Raw genomic sequence first — 22,159 nt, 5'->3', positions numbered from 1 at the left:
TGACCCTGTGGATCGACCCTGTGGATCGGGGCTGCAGCTACAGCGCAGGCTGCTGGGTCTTGTTCAGTCAGTGTTTGCTCGAGTTCACCTAGGACCTACTCGCTCTGCCTGTTCTTTCATTTAGCCTCTTAGTGTTCCTGTTGGCATCAAGTGCAGTCGCGAGCTGTTGGCTGCATGATTCTAAAGCAGATTGTGTGGGCAAAACAAGGGCTCGATCCTTGGCCTTTTGTTCAAGTGCAGTGTTGTGGTCCTCAGTCTGGTGGAAAGCTTCCATTATCAGAAGCTTTCTGGGCAGGTGAGAAAATCTCTGCTTTGAGGCCCATTTTGTTTGACATTTTAGAGATTAACCCAAGATTTATTATCTGCCATCTCCCCAGCAGTCACGCACTTAACTATGTGTGCTTGGGAAATTGCCCCAGCCTCTCTGAGTCAGTTTCAAACACAGCAGGTGTTTGAAAACTTCTCACACAGGAGGCAGGTGATGATTGTGGAAAGGACTCTTGGTTGTTGAGAGGTATACGTAACTGGGGGTTACAAGCCCCTGCACGTGCAAAGAGGGGGCACGTGGCAGAGGAAGTACGTTAGTATCACGTTGGTGGAGGCTCAGCCCTGGCCTGGGCCGGAGGTGGAATGCCGTGGGTGCCAGGGGAAGTGAAGAAGGAGCAGGAACCAAGAGCCTGGTAGAGCACAACGCCGGTCTGCTGAGAGGAGGACCGAGTGGACCAGGAGAGAGAGAGGCAAGGAAAGAAGGAGGGAGGGAATGACTAAGGCCCTGTCAGTCCTGTGACATCAGTCTCCCTTCCCCCGGGCTACCAGGACTGGTTTTCTGTTTCTCGCACCCAAAAGATTGGTGTGTAGGCTACTTAGGGATGGGAATGTGGAATGAATATTGCGTTTAGTAAATCAGACCATATTTATACTTCTTGTATTTTTATTTCTTACTTGCCTTTCTTTCCCCTTTAGTAGTCAGTGTATTTTCAATTCTAAATTTAAAAGTCTAAATTTAGACATGAAAATTTAAATCCTGACTCGGCTTTCCTAAGGAAAAGCACGGGAAAGGAACCTTCCTGGGGGGCCTTGAGGACCAGCGGCCTCAGTAGTGTAACGAGAAGCTACAGGCGGGAAGCCTGAGAGGAGGGGAAATGCCAGGTACCGAGGCTTCCCTCCCCGACCAGCTCTTGCCCAACCTGTCTCTCTTTCCAGTACTTGTTCCTGAGGGGGGTGGCCTTTTAGAGCCTCATTTTCTCACTGTAACATGAGCAGGTGGCACCAGGAGCTTTCTAAGTCCCCAGTGCACAGGGGTCATAGAGTGGGCATTGGAATCCAGTGAGAAGCCCAAATGCAATGGGAGGACTCAGTTCCCGGTGTGCCGGGCACTGGCTCTTCCTGCTTTTCCTTTTCCGGAAACACAGGCCCTATTTTTTGCATCTGCCTCTGTCTCTTTCTCCTTTCCTGCCCCACTGCCTTCCTCTCTGTGCACTGAGACCATTTGGTAAAGAAAGGGTCAGAGGGGAAATCCCCAGGCAAGCAAACCAGACAGCGGCAATCAAAAGCAATTTTTGCTGGGTGCATGGATTTACCCTTTGGCCTTGTCACACACTTCTAATGCCGCATGCCAAACTGTTTTGTTCCCCACGTCCCACTGGTGGATGTATAACCTCAGTACTTGCCATCATTCTATTATTGATCGTCCCACCTATTGGGAACCCAAGGCTGGAGGGGAGAAGAGGCTCATCCAGTCTGCCGGCCCAATATATTCATTTATTGGATACCTTCTGAGTACAGAGCCAGCCCCTGAGTCACAGGATGCCAAGGCTGGCAGAGACCCGATAAATCATCTGCTCTGCCCCGGAACTTTACAGATGGCAGCACTTACATGGAGAGGTTAAGTGACTTGCTTAAGGTCACACAGCAGGACTCAGGCCAGATTTCAAGACCGCCTGTCACCAGTGCATTGTGCTTCCCATGCCACCCTGTGGCTGTGGGAGGGTGAAGATGATCGATTAGTTTTTATGAGCACTAGAGGGAGTGGAAACAGACACATTTTCCTTCCGTGCTCCAAATTAATAAGGCCCTTGGGTAGGGAAAAAAGAAAAAAGACAAACAGCAAAGACATTTTTAGAAGGAGGAATTGGAAAGCACAGAGGTAAACTCCTAGCTGCAAATGGTGATCAATTAGGAAAACGTGGGGAAAAGGCTTTGTGGTTTTTTAATTTTTGTTGAGGGGAAAGAGTCTTGAACTATTTTGCCTTCTCTGCCCTATTTGTTCTTGCATCCATGTTCTTTCTCATCAGCACACAATGCTATTCTGCTGCCATTTTTCTTTTCCTTGACATATTTACCGCCTTATTTTCATATTATGCTGTAAGCCTTGGTATATACAGCTCTGAAAGCAGCTATTTTTAATTCAAGATGACACAGCAAGCGTTGAACCCCCAATAAAGTTGACTGGGGACATCTGGCACTAAAACACTTCCATTTCCTCCCAGGAGAAGCTTGCTGCTCATTCTCTGTCTTTGAAAAGTGACACAGGAATGAAATAGGTTGACATTTTGAAAACAAGAAAACAATGACCAAAAAAACCCCACTTATTTTCCTGTTTCGAGTTATATAAAATCCTCAGAACAGAGCATTTGACATTGAGAGTTGGCATTTGCAGCAGCTGGTTATTTTTCATGTATTTGATTCTTAACTCATCTACTAATTTTTCTTCATAGGAATAGAAGATGGTACAAAATAGGTTATTGGAATTCTAAAAATACTTGTGATAGTTATTATGCAAATTAGGCATTTTTGCTTATTTCTTTTGACAAGTCAAAAATAAGGATTCTGGTGTCTTTAATATAACAGTCTCAGTTCCAATGCTGCTCTGGGAAGTCCTCAGGACAGGTCTGAAGGGCCTTGAGACCCCTGGATGTTGTCAGGTAGGAATGTTGCTGCTTTTCAGGAGGAGCAAATCAGCTATGTTGTAGCTTCTGAGCAAGAGGCACCAAGGTCTAGGTTAGTTTCCAGTTCAAGGTAAAGCTGCAGATCTATGGGGAGGGAGGGGTCATGTTGTGTCCGATAATCCTTTGAGGAAAGGGAGATAATTATCCTGCCCTGAGTGTCTGTTGGTTAAAAGTTGACCTATTATTTGCAATTCGTATTTGCCTGGCCTTTTCATTGTCTGCTTGTTATCTGTCAATATCTGCATATCTGTTTTAGGGAGAAACTTGTTTATGCCAGAAATAAAATTGACTTGCTATCCCAAATAAAAGAAAAGGTTGAGATTGGATGTCACTCAATGAACCCTCAATTTCTATTCTAACTAAAATAATAAAACAGACTGGGGACAGACACCTGGTGCTCAGCTGAGTGATGGGGGCTACTCCCCTTCCCACCCAGTCTCCGCATTGCCTGGGGAGCTTGCCCATCAGCAGTGCAAATACCTAAGGTTATCTGGAGAAAGAGAGAGCTCACCCTAAAGCACCATGCTGTCTAGGCGTCTTACTTACTTGTGGGAGCACAGGGAGCAGTCCCTCCAACAAATGCTCTAACAATCAGGGTTCAAAGGCATCCACCTTGTTCTACAGATGAGGAAACTGGTGATGAGAGAGATGAAGGCCTGGCCCAAGGCCGCACAGCTGAGCTCAGCCTTGAACCCAGAGTTCCTAACACCCACATAAACCCTACGCCAATCACAAGCACCACTACCATTTACTTACGAGTGTTTATTCATCTGTTCCTTCTGGAAGTCTCAGATCTCTCAGATGGCATCTGAACTGCTTTGGTTTCTTTCATTTACATTAGTATTATGGAAGCGAATGAATCTGTGCTGTAGGATGTGTTGCTATTACTTGGGGCACAAAATTAAGCATGTGACTTGACTTGGTTTCAGAATTCAGAATAGCACTTACCCATACTGAACAACACCCATCAGTGGACCCGCCGGGCCAATGTCAAGAGCCTGGGCGATGTCGGCCAGGAACTGCTTCTGGATTCGGAAGCGACGTTTGCCAATGCTGGCGCTCCCATCAATTAAAAATGACAAGTCAACCTTGCAGTCTGAGGAAGGAAAAGAGGCCCTGTTATTCTGATTTTCTCTCTGCATTTACCTGTGCATTCTCTCACTCCCCTTTCTCCAACAGAGCTCCCTGAGATCCAAAGAAAAGAAAGTAAAAGAAGTAGCAAGATGCAGAGTATATTTATTCATTTATATCCATAACAGATTTTCACTGGGCACCAAGGTCCTAGATATATGAGTCAGTACTTATTCCAGTAACTGCTTTACAATTCTCTGTATCAGCCATAATTTGAGACTCCGGAAGCAGGGACCTCCCAGTCGAGTTTGGGAAGACCCTCAGTAAGTTTCCTGGGCTCAGACCATATAAGTGCAGACCCCCAGACATGGGAATTCACTAGGACTGATTCTCAGGAGCTTGTAATCTTTCTCATTTATTCTGACTTTTTAGAATTATGCATTGGGTCTTTATAAAGGTGTGAAGAATTCTGCAAAGCCAGTGCTGAGGGACAGGAATTATAGGATGAGAAATTGTTACCAATCTTCTCCTTCACTTCTCTGGTCAAGGCAACCATAGAAATTACCCACATATATCTACAGATGTCAGTTCTTGTTTGTAGCTGTGGTAGATTTTTCTCCTTTCTTTTAGTTGTGATAATGACTAGGAAAGTTATAGTCAGTACCTCTGGACCTCTGCGAATATATGAAGGTTAGGATGGAGGAGAAGAGGATGGTGGGGCTGTGAGCTACTTCAATCTTTCCAATGCTTATAGGAGATTGTGGACAGCCGCTTACAACTGGTAGAAGTGAGTGTCTTCTTTGCTCTTGGCTGAAGTGATGTCATTTCAGGATAATGAAACTGATTTTTCAGTGCTGATCAAAAATTCTTATTGGGAGGTATCTAGCCCTATGGTTAATAAGAAATGATAAATGAATTATTTGACAACTGCAATTTGGGAGACAAAATATTTCAAAACCAAGTTCGATGGAGAAGAAAAAGAGAGACAGTGAAGTTAGGGACTTCTGGGCTGGAGTATTGTGGGTGTGTCGGCGGTGCTGTGTCCAGATGAGCCCAGGTCCCTTTAAGGAGCTGCACAGTAGCTCGTGAGGCTGCTCTGGGCATCTGGTCCTTCCACTGTATGTTGCGTTGGTTCCATGTGACTGGAGGAGAAGCCCCGTAGGCAGCGAGTTTTTTCTTTCTTTTTTCTTTTATTCTTGTTTATTCTATTACGGGTGTCCCAATTTTTCCTTCTTTGCCCTCCTCCACTCCCGCCCATCCCTGCTCCCACAGTCCATCTTTCTTTTTTTTAATGAAAGTGAGAAATGGACATGAATTTACACAGTTTTAAGCAAAATTGATGAGAAATATTTAGTAAAGGGTGCTATTACAGAATTGGCAGGTTAAGAGGAAGAGTTATATGTGAGAATGTGCTTTATTTTTTTTTGCAGTGGTTCATGGCAATCTAAATGAGAGAAGTGGGCTGTGATGGGGACCTCTGTGGGCTGGTTTCGCTCCATCTGGAGTTGGTGACTCGGCTTGTCAGCAGATCTTGTGAGTTTCTACTTCCTTTCTGCACGGACAGTGCCTGCTGACTCTTCCTGTTAAGCTGGCTTCCCCTGTCCTTGCTGCCCCCAAACTGCCTATGCCTAAGCATGATCCTTGAGATGAGGATTGGAAGAAACAAATCAGGAAGTCGAGTTTAAAGATGCCACTAAAGCCTGGGATAAAGCAAAAGAGAAGTAGAACTGTTTATGGCTTGTCCAGTGTACGCCAAACGGATTGCTCCTCCTTTCCCAGGTCTGGGCTTGCGATGCAAATTATTGCCGGTAGGTGGCAGTGGTGTTCTTTAGGGTTTGCTGCCCACTGGCCCCCTAGGGTTTGCTGGAAATGTGACTCCCAGGTTCTACCCAGATTATAGAGTTGGACCTGCATCTGAACAAGATCTCCAGGTGATTCACGTGCACATTAAAGTTGGAGAAGCACTCCTGCAGAGGGTTTGCCTTCCAGATGTCAGCTGAGTAGTTCAATATGCCTTTCAAAATGAACACTGTTTTTTAATAACTATTCATTAGAGTAAGGGCCAAAGGGGATTTTCTTTTTAAATGCATGAAGTGGAATACATGGATTTTTTAGCCTCCGTTTTGGTTCTTCATAGACCATTTTTTCTCCTTATTTCTTACGTCTTGGACTGTGTTCAGGATGGACATGTTCTTTTTGTAACCAGGTTTTTAAAAAGCAAGGTGTTTTCCTATTTGCTTAGTTCTCTTCACTCACTGGCCTGATGACTGATATTGGGGTCACCTTTGCTCCCCCTTTCCCAGAATGTTCTAATGACAGTGGTTCTATCTCCTCACTGAGACCTAGTGGCTTTCTCATATTGAGATGATGTCAGTGCCAAAGGGTAGATTGGGTTATAAAATGTTTAGCGTCAGTGATTTGTTATGGTAGGCATTGAAGGACTAGGAAGAAAAGGTAAGATATATTGTCTACAGGAATCAGTCTACCAATTTTCTTAATTGCTTTGGTTTTCTCCAACAAAGTACAATTTGTAGATTAATGCTTTGTGTTTACCATATAAATACATCAGGCCAGCATTTCTTAACCCTTGATAAATATCAGTTGCTTATGCAGCATCAACAAATAAAAACGTCTGAAAATCACTCTGGGCTGTGCTTCTTAAGGGTTAGTGAGCAAAGGCACTACTTGATTCATCAAGTATGGAGTGGAGTCCAGTATTCTGCATTGCTAACGAGCTCCCAGGTAATGGCGATACTTCTGGTCCCCAGACCACACTTTGAATAATAGCAAGATCTAGATAGAGTCAGATTCAGTAGGTATGAGGCAGCAGTTGGGCGTCTTTAATTTTTAAAAATGTCTTCAGGTGATTCTCATATGCAGAGAGGTTGTCATAGCCCAATGGTGGCTGAAGGGTAGTGAATTTCTGGGGGAATTTGCAGAGGCTCTTTTTGGCTTGCACACCCAACTCCCTCCTGGTTTTCCTCCTTTTTTTTGGTCCCTCCTTTCTTGTGTCCTCAGGTGGCTTCTCTTCCACCTGTTTAGCATTAAAGTTCTTCAGGTTTAAGTCCTCTGTTTCTTCTTCTCATCTCTCCAGGTCCCATTTTCTGTTCTCATAGCCTTGGTTTTGAACCATAGCTCATCTTCCAATTCTAAATTTCTGGCTGGGCTGGTCCTTCTAATGTCATGTCTGGGTAGTGAACTCTCTACTAACCTGAAAGTCTTGCAGATGATGACATAAGCGATCTTGCCCCCACCTGCTCTGTTCTCAGTAGTCCTCATGGCAGTACTCTCGACCTCAGTTGCTCAACTCACCTTTAACTGCTCCCTCTCTTGTACCTCCTCTTCTAACCCTCTAGATGCTGCCTTCTTTGTAACCATTGAGTCTGCCTGTATCTCTTTGATTCTGAGCTCTGTCTACTGTTGTCTCCATCAGACCATCGTCCCTGCTGGCCAGCAAGTCTTCTCTCTTCATCTACCCTGGTCTCCCCATTCCATCTATGCTGTTGCCATAGTGATATTTTAAACATCTGATCCTCCCTCCCACATGCACATAGAGAGTGTCAATCCTTCAGAATTTCCCTTTCCCCTTAGAACAGAGACAGAAGGGAGGAGATACTGGATTCACAGTAGGAGGGTTAGGGTTTGGGTGGAGTGAGTGGGTAGAGAGGAGAGAGCAGATCAAACATCAGAGCCACTCTGGGTTTCTCGCTGTTAATTAACTTACTTGGATCTCCCCGGAACATGGGGTCCAATGACTGTGTGCTTAATTCTTCCTTTGGAACAAACCCTGGAGAAGGAAGTAAAACTTTTGGTGACTGGAAAGAACAGGAAGCATCTGGCCTTACCCAGGGGATGGAGCATAGTGGATATTCACACCAGCTCAGGGGGACTTGGCTTATTGGTAACAGTTCTCTTCTCAATGCTATCCCCATCTTAAGAGATAATAATAAATTACTATTTACTAGCAGTCTACTAAAGACACAGTGCTCTGCTGGTGCTCACAGGGACTTGAAGTCAAAAGACTTGAGTCCTGTTTCCTAATGCCTGTTAACTTATTCTGTTTGAGGTTTCATTTTCTTATCTGAAACGTTAAGTGCTTTGCCAGTATAATTTATCCCTCTGTCTTGAGGTCAGGGCATGTGCCTCACTCATCATATAAACCTTCACTGTGCCCATCACATGTAGGTCCTCAGCCAACATTTGGTGGCTGAGTCAATAAACAAAGAGGAGTGAGACACAGGGAGGACCATCTAATGAGGTTGGGTGTAAACTGGAGGGGAACAGAGGAGATACAAGTAAATCAAATAAGCAAGAGGGTCTCAAATGCAACCCCTCTGAGATTCGAAGTAAAGATGCAAAAGCATTTTGTGCTTTGAGAAGCTGTGTGTGTGAGCTGCATTTCAGCCTCAGGGATTTTTTTTCTTTTGGAAGCTGTTTATATGGGAGCCAAGATCACACATATATTGTTTAAGGACTTAAAAGACAATACATAAGAACACTTTTAGGCTTGGTAAGGCCAATGAGCTTCACAGGCAGAGTAACACACCTGAAGGGAGTCTCCCTGTTTTCAGGATGCTCAACCCCTGCCCCCAACCCCCCCCCCCCCCCCCCCCAGTTTCCAGCAGTGAAGGAAGGAGCTGGGGGTTCTGCTCACTCTTGGCTGCAGTGAATTTTCTCCTGGCTTGTTGGTTTTTCCAATTTGCAAAGCACATGATTTCATCTTCCTATTAAAGGTCAGCTTGCTCATCCCACTTCCTCACATCATTTGAAAAATGCACTTTGGGTGTCTACTGGCATTTCTCAGCCAGCAGCCTCTCAGAGGAACTGCCCAGGGCTTCACGTGGGAGGCAGGGGAAGAAATGTGAGTCCAAAGCCTGAGTCCCCTGCTCCACCTCTGTTTCCCACCCGTCAGTGAAATCTGCCCTTGTACCAAGAGCTGGAGGGCTGTGTTTATTGGAGTTTCCAGCACTTCACGCAGTAAATGGTGAACAGCATTCATTCAGGGGAAGGGAAAACCTGAATACCCATTGCAAAAAAATAAATAAATAAATAAAGGGGAATAGAAGGAAGGCAAAGCTTTTACAGATGGAGCGAGGATCTAAATCCACTTTGGGAGCAGGTGACTCACTCCCTTCTGGCATGTGGTCTTTACAGTTTGCTTTTCCTTTGTTATCCATTGTTGTCCCTTTACCCCAGGCCTCCTTGTGGGTGTCCCAACATGCCCCCTGTGTGGCCGTCAGGCCCCAGTCTGGGAGGTGGAAACTGCCTCTGGGCCCCCCACTGTTGTTAGACTCCCTATTCTAGCCCTGCACACCTCAGTCTAGTCATGGTGAGGTGGTTGGGCTGTACCATTACCTGCATCCAAAAGCACCAGTCCGCGTTTCCACAAGTCCGCATCCCCTGATTTTCAAAATAAAAAAGAAACAAACTTGTTATTTAAATGAAATCAGTAGAATCCCTCAAGTGAACTCCCAGGATGGTCACAGTTTCCAGTCATGGCATAGAGTTTGGTGAAGGGGCATGGGGCCAGCCTCTTGGGTGAAGCACCCTGGGATGCATGGGATTTTCTCATGTAAAGGTCTTGAAGCCAAAGACAAAAACATCTTTTCCCTGTTCTTTCTTTCACTGTGCATCAAGAATCGTGGAATAATGAGAATCCTGGGATTCAAGGGGAACTAAAAGGTCATCCAATCCTAACCATGCTTCTACAACATTCTTACCAAATAAGTGGATGGCTAGTGCTTGAATACCTCCAGAGACAGGGAACTCATTATACATACAACCAGAGTAGTGCATTCTTTTTTGGAGTATTGAGACTTTGAGAACATTTTTTCATTGTATCTATCTGAAACCTTTATCCATTCATCCATCCCTCCATGCTAATTAAGCACACTGTGTACCCCACATCATCCTAGGTACATTTGTCTCACCCACCCACCTGTTTGTGTTCTCTTCCATGAAATTATACAGTGGAAATGTGGCCCCATCAGGGACCAGGCACTCATTTCCTAAGGCCCTGCTTCTCACTGTGCGCTGTGTGCCTCTGCAGAATAAAGTGAAGTGGCACCTGGCATTCTATCTGCAGTGAAATGTTGCATGCTCCCCATCTCCCTCCACACACACATGCACACGCACACACACACACACACCGGTGCTCATAAAGTAGGAAGGGTGCTCAGGAAGGGGAGATTCTTCAGGGACCCGACAGCCCCTGACCTGTTTGGGGAAATCACAGCTGGGAGGGGCTCTAAGGCAGCACAGATGTGTTAGGAAGTCTCGAAAGGGCACCAAAACAGCAGTTTCTTTCCCTCTCTCCTTTCTGCCTCCCTCACCCCCTCACCCCCTCACCCACCTCTAGCTCAGAAAGCCGAAAGCAGAGGCACAATCAACTGTGCAATTTCTTAAAGACCATCAGCGTTACTTCATGCTAGAATTATTAACTCAAAAAAAGTGATTTTTTTCCACACAACTAAGATACCAAGCTCTTTGAAAAGTCACTCTGTGCCATTGCACATTCTGGTTCATCAGCGAGAGCTGAGTGTAGTTTAGCTCCGCCGTTAACCAGTCATGTGACCTTAAACAAGTCACATGCCCTCTGGGAACCTCAATGCCTTTGTGAATAACATTAGCAGACTGGGTGAGAGGATCGCCGCATTCAAAATGTTTATGATTTATATGTTTATCATTCTGCTGCTGTAGCCTTTTAACTCTGTTGCCACCTACTGGTAAAAAAATATGCACTTTGCCCTTTCCCTAAAAAAAAAAAAAAGGTGCTGGTGACATCTCAGGTGCTGTCTAGCACCCTTGAATGGAAGGAAGAATTAAAATGCTGGGTTCCAGACAGTAGGTAGAAAATAGATAGGGGGGAGGGTAAGAATAGTAGGGGAAATACAGAATCTAAAGAACTTGAGACACGTGGTCATGAACTAAAGGGGGGGGATGGTGGGAGAGGGATGTGCAGGGTGGAGGGGAAAGGAGGGGGGAATAGAACAAATGTAATGGCATAATCAATAAAAAAATGTTAAAAAAATAAAATAAAATGCTGGGTGCCGTGTTGCTCCAGCAGCAGAGAGTCCCCCAACATCAGGGACTCTAAGCCTCTCACTCCTGTGCTGGAGGCCGGTCTTATTGGTGCTACTTCCACTTACTTGGGACAAGGTCGAACCAAATCACTTCTATCCAAAAGCCAAGGGCTGAACAATATTTGGACAGCTGAGATTTGGTGTTTTTGGACTCAGTTGTAATGAGAAGGAAGGAAATCTGTAGTCTTGTGTTGGGGCATAAGGGTGGTGTGGAAAAGAGGATTTGGAAGACTTGTTCAGTGTCTACCAAACACTAGCTGGGGACTTGTGGGACCCACCTACCCTTTCTGATCTTAAGTCGTCTTTGTTGAAGCTGAAGTCACAGACTTGTCCTGCCCTGCCTCCCCTGGTGGTAAATGTATTTAAAAACTCACTCTGAACAGTGTGAGACACTCCTACAAAAACAGGGAATTAATTTGGTGACAACCCTTGCTCGGCCATATCATAGAGTCAGTCAGTGTCTAAGACAAGTATTGGTTCTGAATGACTTTCAGGGTAAAAATGAAGAAACCATTAACATTTACTGTTACCGAGAGCATACTTAGTGTCAGGCACTGACGATGCACTTGACAAGGTTAGGTCACAAGGACCCGTGGAGATAGGTACAGCGATGATGCCATTTCACAGGTGAGGAAACTCCTGCTCAGGGACTGGCAGAGTAAACTTCAAGCCCAGCAGGCAGGTTCCGAGCCCACACTTAACCATGATCTGTTTATCACTCGTGACCAGTCATTGTTGCTCCAGAGTCCCTGTGCACTCAGGCTGCTGAAGAGCTCACTCCCTGGCACACCACCTGTAATGTGTGTAATGTGAGGGCCTGGAACCACCCCCATTCTAAGACCCCGGTGACATTTTTGCACTAGTTACAGCCCCTTCTGTCCCCAGCACATCTGCAAGTCACCAGCGAGGGACCCAAGTGGGAACTGCAACACATGGCCTGTAGATTTATGGAACAGAAGCACAGATGGCCCTTCCGCTCTCTGTTTTATCCCCAGTGACTCCCCTGGGGTACAGTTTTAGGAGGAGGTGGCATCTGAGAGGCAGCTGGGAGACTCTCCACACTTCCCCTTGTGGGTCCTGGCTTCCTGCCCTGAGGGCTGCCCACTTCCTGTGAACTTCCTCTTGCTGCAGTGAACCAGGAAGCGCATAGAGAGCAGGTGCTGCAGTGTGGGAGCCATGGCCATGGGAGCACTGAGGACAGTCGGAGGTCCTGGGCATGAGCCATCACAGCAGTGAAGTCTACAGGCCCAGCTTTACAAATGTACCCTTAAGAGCTTGGTGTGGTGTGTTTGTTTGGGACCTGGCAGCCTTTTTTCATGGAAATAACATTAACTCCATGGTTAGGTTTCCAGGCCAGTGAAGCTTATTTGACCAAACAGAGGTAGCTCATGGTACCATGAAACCGGATGGCAAAAGGGTGGTTCTGGGGAAAAGTCACCTAGTTTTAACCGAAGTCTTCGGGAGCATGCTACTCCTACTTCCTCCTGGGAAAATGGCAGGAACAGCCGCGCTAGCATTGGTGGCTGCAGTCCCAGCCCAGAGGTCTGGTAGGAGGGCGGGATCCAGCAGAAGGGGCTGCCTTTATTCACAGTGTGCAATGGAGGCTTCCCTCCACCTGCAGGACCTATTGAGGGTGGGGCATCCGAACTAAGAGAGGCTCCAAGTCAAGGGCTCTCTGGGACTTTGTGGGAAGGTCTGAGGTTGCAGGTAAGCAAAAGGGAAGCAAAGTTGCAGTAAGGATGGTGGAGGGAGCAACGGTGGGAAGGAGTTGGTGGTAAAAAGGGAGCTGGGAGCCTCTGTACAGGTCAATGAAATAGGGCGTAATTAATGGGAGCATGAAAAGAATGGAGAAAAAACAGTGAGAGACTTATTCAATGGTAGAGAGCCAGTGGTTAGGAGAAGAGAATGTGGGCATGTGCTGAAAATAATCTCGGGTTTCTGGGCAGTGAAAAGTAGGACCTGGAGATAAGTACTGCGTCTTGTTGCCAACCATGCCCCTAGTCGTGTCTGATCCCACTGGTGTGTCTGGGTGTTTGTGCTTTGTCCTGGGATGGGCAAGGTGAGGGCACAGTGTGCCCAGGTGGGAGGCCTCTCCAGCAAACCCAAGCCATTGGGTATCTGGACTGGCACATATCTCTTTGAGCATCTCTTCAACACACAGAACAGACAAAGCCAAGAGACATTTTCTAGAGGTTAAGACAACTTGGCCTGCCCGCAAACTCTGGTGGCCTGGAGTTGGGGCCAGCAGTGTGTGGTGGGGAGGAAGGTGATTGCAAATGAAGCAGAGCGGGGATGGGGAACAGCGGGCAGCCTCACCAGGCTGACCCCGCTCTGGCAGGTCCCTGGATAGCAGCTCTGGGAGAATCCTGCGCTGGGGTGCCTGAGGGGATTACACAGGGTCAGCCTATCTGTGTGCAGCCAGCAGCCTGCTTCCTTTCCCTTATTTTGCCCCCTGATGAAAATGCCTTCGTTCACATTTTTCCTTGGAAGTCAGCTGAGCTCTCTGTGGTTGGCCCTACTTTGGGGGGTTGCAGAGGAGGCTGAGATCCTGGCCAAGGGGATGGAAGGAAGGAGTGCCCCATGCTTGGATGCCTGAACAGTCCCCTGGGCCTATTAAGGCCTAAAATGGCCTTGGAGTTCTGGCTCTGCCCAGTGCTCTGATTCTTAAGCCCTTTGTCCAGAATGACAGCAGGTACATTAGCAAAGGTACAATCATGAAGCTTGCAGAAGCTGCTAGCACCGTCTGAGGACCTCAGGGAGCCCCTGCTCCAATCTGGCATCAAAGCAAAACCTACAGTTTCTAGGAATCTTTTAACATGTGGAGGACAAGCAGGTATCCCCCAGCAAAAGAAATACTAGTCTCTTTTCCTTGGAGATCTGGCCTCCATCCTAATGCCCCATGGCTGCAAAGGGAATTTTGTACTTCTATAAAGTCTATGTGTTCAGGGCTCAGAGTTAGCAGAAAGCCTCTAAGCAAACTCGATTTTCCCTTCTAATTGCCGCAGGCTTCAACAACTTCAAAAGAACTTGCTTCATCCCTTTGCATTTCCAGTGCTTAGGACAAACCTTTCAGGGCGGCACACAGAAGTGAGCAGGGGGAAGCCAGGGAGTGTCATGATTCATAGGAGAAATCCTGGAGGAGAATGTATTTTATTCCCCATATCATAAAAGTACCCGAGCAAACTTAGCTCTGCCCTTTCCTGGGAAATGATAACAATTTCTCTTTCTTTTACCCTAGTTCCTGAAGTGTGAGCTCCAGAGAGTATCGCTTTTCAGGTTAACAAGAACCTAGTTATTGAATCCTTAGGAATTTCTATCACAACTCCCCAAAATTGCCCCCTGGGAATGGTGATGAGTGAAAGTTTTGCTTATTTTAAGGCTTCCTTACTTTTCTTACAAGTTTCCTTACAAGTTGGGCCCTTGAGCCGTCTCTTTTGTTAGCATAACTGGTTTAATGCTCTGTCCGAATTTAAGTCAAATGGCAAGGATTTGTAAAGACTGCACTTGTGTAAACAACCTTAACTTTCATCAGTAGCTAGAAAGGTGAGTTCAAGTTCTTACCTGGGTTGGCACAAGGTCTGTTTTTGCTGTTTGCATAGATGGTGGTGGACCCGAGATCTGTAATAACATTTGACCGGTCAGAGCATAAATTTTACTCTAATTGTTCTCATTCTTTACATGATCTAACCTAGAAGACATTACCGAGGCCAGAACCAAGGTAAAGCTTGTCCTTGGGCGGTCTGAACCTGCCCCGGAGGAGGCATTGAAACGGGGAAAAAAAGAATTTAACTCAATCCATGGAATGAAAATTCCAGGTAATAATAACCCTTGTATTTTACATCCTTTACAAAAGCTGTATTTCTTTATACTTCATCATTCTTACAATAATTCTCCTTGACTGTGCCACTTCTGAGGAGGTTAAAGTAATCCTTCAATAGAAATGTCACTTAACATTTAGCAATTTGCTTAAACGGTGTTAACGTGGCATTGAGGCAAACAGCATTAGCGTTCAGTCATTTTTGAAGGTACACAATGGGTTATCCTTAATTACTCTGTGAGAGGATGAAATACACTTCAGCATTCATTATTCATTGGGCAATGTCTCTGAAGCAAGGTTTTAAAAAAAAGGAGAATGTTGATGGGAGATTCTATAAAGAGAGATGCAAAATCCCTTTGGAAGAAAGAGGGTCCGGTAAAACCAGCCGAGGGAAAGAACCAAATTGCATGGAGGGGAAAAGATAAGAGGTTATGGAAAACCATCAGCTTCTCTTGCAACCAAATCAACTTGCCATCAATTTCCCATCCCCTTTGCCTTTGCTCCAGTTATTTAGACATGACTCAAAATAGCTTTAATCTAATTATAAAGACAACACATGCTCACTGTAAATGTACGTGCTAAGGAGAGTGAGAAATCACCTGCAGTGCAATCCCTTGTGTTGAGTACACAGTCTCTACTGGTGTACAGTTTGGTGTATGGCGTTGCATCCCCTCTTTTATGCAGTGTTCTCACGCACAGCACACAGCAACAACATGAGATTGGTGCCCACGCTGCTTGGTAGCCCACTTCTTTGAACTCACGATTTGTCACGGGCCAGTCTTCTCCTGTCAGTAAGTGCGTGTCATCGTCACAGTTTTAATAGCTGCATAGTAACTTCTTTGACTGCTCTGGTGGTGGACAATGAGCTCTTTTCCATTTAGTTTTCTGTTAGGAACACCATCTGTGTTCAGGCTACTTTTCACCCGTGGCTGGTGATTACCTTAGAATATGTTTTTTGTGAGTGCAAATCCTGGGTCATTTTTCCACAGTCTGCCGTAACTGTGGACTATCAATTTCCAATGTGAATTGGTGAAAAATGACATATTGCTTAATTTGCAGTTATCTTATTGTTGGTGAGGTCGACCATTTCCTGTTACATTTGTTGGCCATTTATAGTTCTTCCACTCTGGCTTGCCTGGTCATGACCTTCACCCATTTTTCTTTTGGAATGTTTGTCTTCCTATTTGTAAGACTGGATTGTAAGAAAAACCTTCCCCAGACACCTTAAGGAAATTAAACTTTCAGAGGTGAGATAAGTGTTGGTGGAAAGGGAAATTGCATGAGGAAGGGACGGGCAGTTACAGATGCTGGTCCCCTGCCCGCCCCAGGTTTCACCACTTCCTTCTCTCCAGTTGATCTTTGACAGAGGGTACAGTAGAAAGGTGAACGATCAGAGTTATCACCATGCCTTGACACTAGGTGGCTCTCTGCTTCCCTCCCTGGTCTTCCCTTCCTGGTGGAGGCATTGCTAGATCAGATGAGACAACAATGGAGATTTTTAAAATGAACCTGACCAGGAAAATAATTCTGGGAATAGCCACTCTACCTTGTAGACATGTGGTAAATTCAGCTGACTCTGTAGGTAGGCCATCTTTTCCAGAGCTCCTTCCTCAGCGTATGTATAGATATGGTTCTCTAGGCTGCCCTCCACCCCCCTTTCTCCCCACCACTCGGGGCCCTGGGATACAGCTCTGTGGCCTCCTGGCTCCTGTGGGTGCCAAGAGAGCCTCTCCCTGAAGAACAGTCCAACTCCTGCCTGGGAGAGGAGGTCTCTGTCACTCTGGCTCTTGGATCCCTTACCCTCAGCCTTGAGTTTTTTTCTCAATATCTTGTTAACTTTGCACATTCACGGATCAGTTAGGGGGCTCTGAGGCCTTGGTGTCCAGCCCTATCTTCCTTGGAGTCCTTTCAACTGCTTCAGTCCTCTTCTCCTGTTTTTTCCTGCTACACTTTCTCCTTTCTACTGAATCCTTCCAAGTTCCTGTGTCCTGTTTGAGAGGCAGCTCTGTGTCTTATTGTAGAGCAAAGATGAGTCATGGACCCCAAGTGCAGGCGGCTCCTGTTCCCGCTGCACACTTCTCCCATGTCTTAGGCTGAAGTGACCTGCTGCAGGGATCTTGGTGGGGTGTGTTCACCCAAGTAGCCCGAGATCCTAGAACAGTGCCTGACACATAGCAGACACTCAATAAATATAGGTTGAATAAATAAGTGAATTAGAACACCCTCATCCAAGTCACTTCTGGAATCTTCTGACTACAGTCAAAATAAGAGAAAAAAAACACTCTCAATAAATACAATAATAGCAACTTCCTTGCTATCAGCAGTAGAGTTATTCTCTTATAACTGGCAGAATATTTCCAGCTCATTTGAAGACACAAAGGGGTTATTTGTAAACTGAATATTACTTCATATCGTTGGCATAGAATATTACAACAAACATCTATAGCCATAGGTTAAGGTAGGCACATGAAAGTAGACTGGTGGCAAACTAGGGCTGGAGCGGGGAGAGATTAGGGTGACCTAGTGATGGGGTCCAGGGCTTCTTGTTTGGGTGATCAAATGTTCTAAAATTGGTTGTAGTAATGATTGCACAACTTCGTGAACATGCTGAATGCCATTGAATTCTACACTTTCAATGGGTGAATTGTATGGTATGTGAAAAGTACCTCAGTAAAGTTGCTATGATAAAAAGATGTAGGTCTTCACGCATCAATTTTCACTTTTCTTCAGTCCTACAGAAGGTCCTTTGAGTAGGCAATACAAGTTGCTAAAAGTCCTCTCTTCCTCCCCGCACCCTCCCTGGTTTGGCTCCTTTCTTAGCAGTTCCAGGGTATGCTGCGTGGATGCTTGCTCTGGGAGTCCTTGCCCAGAAGTCTGTGGGGCAGGAGGGGTGTGGGCGCTGGACAAGGATGAAGAAGGAACGCTGACGGGCGGGGAGGCTGTCGTCCAAGGCTCCTGTTCCCAAGCCAGGAATAATGAAGCTTTGCCAGGTTGGGAGCCACTGCTTCAAGTTGCTTGAGGTTTTCCATAAGCACAGGCCCAACTTGTAACAGGATTTCCAAGCTTCCAGTGTAGCCAAGCAAATATGCCACATGTTTAATTATATGTGTTATGCAAAAATTGATGTCCTCTAAGGAGGCATGAAGAGCAAACAAAAACTTACTCAGCTACTCAAAAGTGTTTGAAAGAATCAAGGGCCCTAAAGTCTACAGCCTAAAATTAAGAGAAAGGAAAATGTCTGCCTATGGGACCCCTGCCCCCCAGCATGCTTCCTAAGTGTCTTCTCTTTTGCTGTTAGCCATGGAGTGCCTGCGTTCATATTGGCCTGAGATGAACAAGAACAGGATGGTGGGAGAGTGTCTGTTGTATTTCTGAAATTATTTTTATGGTATTTTCATTTGGGGACTTCATATCATAGCTTCTTCTATAGTTGTTCATCGACTAGACTAATAATCATCTCTATTTCATAGGCTTGTGGGAAGAGTAAATAAAATAATGTGTGCAGGTTGCCTGGTACACAGAAAGTATGGACTATCTGCGGTCCATTATTTATTCCTAGTCCTGGTGGGAGTTGATGGGGTCTAATACCCTCTAATATTGCCACCCACCCCCTCCATGTCGAGGTGGGTCAGGCCCTGTATCTGTGACACTTCATCAGTGCCTAGGTGTTGGTTTACAGCAGGGACGCCTCCTGCAAGGGGAGTGACAGGAAGGCCGGGATGCTGGGGTTCAAATCCCAGCCTCTGCCCAGCTGTGGGATTTGGGGCTAGTTTCCTCACCATCCTCCTCTTTGGTTTCCTTGTCGCTACAACAGATCAGTCAAACTGAAAGTAATATATCTGCTTGAGAGGGTCCTTCTGAGGATTTAATAGGCTAATATGTGTAAGACAGGAGAGTGTATAACACATCAAGAATGCTATGCATGTTTGTTAAGTAAAACAATGGAATGAGAGCTAGCTCTGACACAAACGTGGGGGGCATTGCTGTGTGGCTGTAACATTTAGAAGATGGAGGTGAGGCTGAAGAGAACAAGTTCTGAGCACTTCCTCCTTGAAGGAAACAGTGGCACCAGGTGGGAGATGTTTGGGGCAAATTGCCGAGACAGTAGTGGCACTTCAGGGGTGGAATTTTCCACTCCCTTGCCCGGAGTGAGGGAGGCACTCGTTAGCCCAGGGTGGCTTACACGGAGACTGAAGACTGGATTATCGATGAGCTCCTAAGCTTCTGTTCGAGGTAATACTGAGAATGATTCCATAAACTGGACTTTGGTAAAACCTAAAACATGACTTAGGAAATGCATACAAGTAGTCAGACAAAAAGTAATCAGAAAAGGAAGAAAAGTTTTGGCTAGTTGGCTTTTCCTAAAGGGATTCTTTTGGTTTTGTTTGTTTCTAATCTTGAAAACTTCCAGGAGTCTATAATTTGTCTCTTAAAACAAAACAGAACTTAAGACTACTTGCATAGAAACCTCCTGTCCCTTTGACTGAGTATTGGGAAAAATGAGGATTTTGTAATGGGAAAGTTTCATGCGATATCTCACCTTCAAAAGTATGATAACAAAGTTCCTATTATTGAATCTATTTTAAGCCCCTTCTACATGGTTCACTTCGCTCTTAGCTTGATCCCGAGCTATTATTATTGGGCTCAGGTTTACCCCTCAAATTTGGAGGAATACAACCATATATCCCTGGCCCAGGTCTCAGGCATCCTCCCCCCTCACTCAATTCTAAAGGTGGGAGAAGGGCACTACACACAGGCATTCAGCAGAGGGGCTAATCTAGAAACCAGCCTCCCACTTTCTTGCGTGTGGAAACGGTCTACCTACTGACCTGGCTCCTGGCTCCTGTGGCCTACGGGCTGTGGTCTGGGGCCGCTGGTGGTAGAGTCTGCAGAGAGGGGTGGCTTTGGCAAGGTGGTGTGGGTGCCTTCCTCTGGGGTGGTCCCCAGTACCTGCGTCAGGGTGACTGGCTGTGCGGTTGTCCCTGGAACTGATGATGGCTTCTGATAGGCTTTTGTGGTCTCACCTGTAAGAAAGTGAAATTAGCGAGGAGGCTCTTCAGGACAGAAGTAAGATAAGTGCTTATTGAACACTAGCTTATGAACAAAGCCCACCTGCCCTGCAGGGATACACAATCTAGATGGAGCAATAAACCGATACACACCAAAGATCAAACAATCGAGTGCTTAAGAGATGGTTCAAGCCTCAAAAGTGTAGACAAGGCAGCAACATGATTAATCGCCAAATTAATCTTCCAGATGCTAGAAGCAGTGGGTCATGAACATAACTTTTTGGTGTTTTAATTAGCATTGGCTCACAGATAGAAGGTACTCTTGGCTTTTGCTATGACTCACTTTACTTTTAGAGAATGCATTCTAGATTTCTAGTGTAGGCTGGTTCATGACTAGTCAACTAAGTCCTCTGGGCCTCAGTTTCCTCATCTGTCAAATGAAGTAACAGAACTAATTAGCTTGTAAGGATCGTGTTGATTCTGCTTCCAAACTGTGCCTTTGTCCATGTTCAACAATCTAGATTGCTTTTGAAATTGTAGATGAGTCTCAGTTTGTTACTACTCTGGGTGCCCTGAGAGTATCTCTGAAGGTTTAGGACAAGGGGACAAGTGGCTACCCACTGGGCATTGGGATTGTCTTCAGGACTGTGGGTTTGGGCCAGAAGGAGATACAAAACAGCCCCACAAAGGAAGAGCAGCCCAGCCTCGGGAGGGCAACCGGCCCCTCACAAATGCCGGCTGGACCCCATGGAGGCAGGTTCTGCCAGCTTCCATATCTGAGCATCTGAATTCATTTCCTAGGCTGCCGTGACAAATTACCACAAATCTGGTTGCTTCAAACAGAAGTGTGTCCTCTGACAGTTCTGGAGGCCAGGAGTTGGATATCCGTGTCACCTGGCTGAACTGCAGGTGTCAGCGGGCCTGCACTCCTTGGTTGGCCCTTGGGTAGAATTTGTTTCCTGCCTGTTGTGGTTTCTGGTGGCTGCTGGCACACTGTGGCTTGCGGCCATACTACTCCAATCTTAAAGGCCAGTGTCCTTAATTCTCTCTGCTCCATCTTCCGCTGACCCATTCTGCGTGTGTGTTAAAGTTTGTCACATGTTACAAGGATACCTGTGATGGTATTTAGGGCCTACCCAGGTAATTCAGGATCATCTCCCCCTCTCAAGATCCCTAACTTAGTCACACCTGCAGTGGCCATTTTTGCAATATAAAGTAACATTCACAGGTTCCAGGAATTATGACATGGATGTTTTAGGGGTGAGGGGGGCTATGATTCAGCCTACCACAGCATCCCAGCTCCAGCCTTAACTTGGTTCTGGCGGGTGTATTTCTGGTACACAGGCCAGTAGGCCTAGAGGATAGCCCCTGCGATAAGAAGGTGCTGCACCTTTGTGGGAGCCATCCAGCTTCCCCTTTCACACTGTTCAGCATGCTGGGAAAACTGTGTCTACTGTGGCCCTGGACCAACTTTGCAGAGAAATGTGTAGGCAGGGTACTCAGATCCACTGCCCAGCACTGGCACCTGTTTGTTCCCTCACCCTGACACCCTCACCTTCTGCAGCAGTCGAAGCATTGACTTGGGGGAGCAGGTCAGTCAACAGCACCCTGCTATGGGGATGCTCCTGTGGGCACTGGCCTGTCAAGGCAGGACACAGATCCCTCATTTACCCTGTTCCACCTTAAAATTGGCCTGTGGACTCTGCCGGACAAATTGCTGAAGAGCTGGCAGCAGCCTCAGGGGTCTGGCCAGTCTTCACACCGTCCTTGGGCAAAGCCGTACCTGTGATTTATGGCATTTCCATTACTTTAAAGGACTTGAGTTTTCATAACAAGTCTCGGGGAAGTTTCTGATTTCTCTGAAATCCTCTTCTGTTTTAGCCTCTGGTAAATGCTATCAGCATGAATGCCTCTTTAGGGAGATGAAGCCCCAAGTTCAACCTCCCTCATTTGTATGGGGAAAAGCCATTTAATAGGATCACTTATGTATTTTATGAAATGGGGTTTATTTATTAATTTGGAGAGAAATATGTAAATAAACTGACAGTACACCTTACTTGCAGATTATCAATCAAACACTTGCCTATTTTTATTTAGCTCGGAGTAGCTTGAGGTTCCAGCTAAATAATAACTGGCTACCTCTGGTCCCTTGCATCTGAGCGAACAGCATTGACATTTCAGGAATGTCTGTCCTCAGCAGGAGCTGCCCAGGGCAAATCAAGATACTTTCTA

The 22,159-nt window shown here is 46.0% G+C and overlaps 1 protein-coding gene across 4 annotated transcripts in view; it reads right to left on the bottom strand.

Annotated features, from left to right (window-relative positions):
- The window catches only part of VIT (vitrin), a 99,263-nt gene that overhangs the window by 19,853 nt on the left and 57,251 nt on the right, over positions 1–22,159 (bottom strand). For 3 of the 4 annotated variants that reach the window (XM_037165419.2, XM_053667167.1, XM_053667169.1), the window contains 5 exons: positions 19,748–19,942; positions 14,663–14,719; positions 9,375–9,419; positions 7,744–7,806; positions 3,897–4,044 (listed from right to left, as the gene is read on the bottom strand). In XM_037165419.2, the coding sequence (XP_037021314.2) occupies positions 3,897–4,044; positions 7,744–7,806; positions 9,375–9,419; positions 14,663–14,719; positions 19,748–19,942 (508 nt within the window). The remainder of the gene's footprint in view (positions 1–3,896; positions 4,045–7,743; positions 7,807–9,374; positions 9,420–14,662; positions 14,720–19,747; positions 19,943–22,159) is intronic. The other variant, XM_053667168.1, reaches the window with a different exon arrangement.

This window comes from Artibeus jamaicensis, unplaced genomic scaffold, assembly GCF_021234435.1.
Source record: "Artibeus jamaicensis isolate MK-2021 breed Jamaican fruit bat unplaced genomic scaffold, CSHL_Jam_final contig_465, whole genome shotgun sequence".
Lineage (NCBI taxonomy): Eukaryota > Metazoa > Chordata > Mammalia > Chiroptera > Phyllostomidae > Artibeus > Artibeus jamaicensis.
Note: the sequence above shows the minus strand (reverse complement) of the source record. Positions and strands in the feature narration are given on the sequence as shown.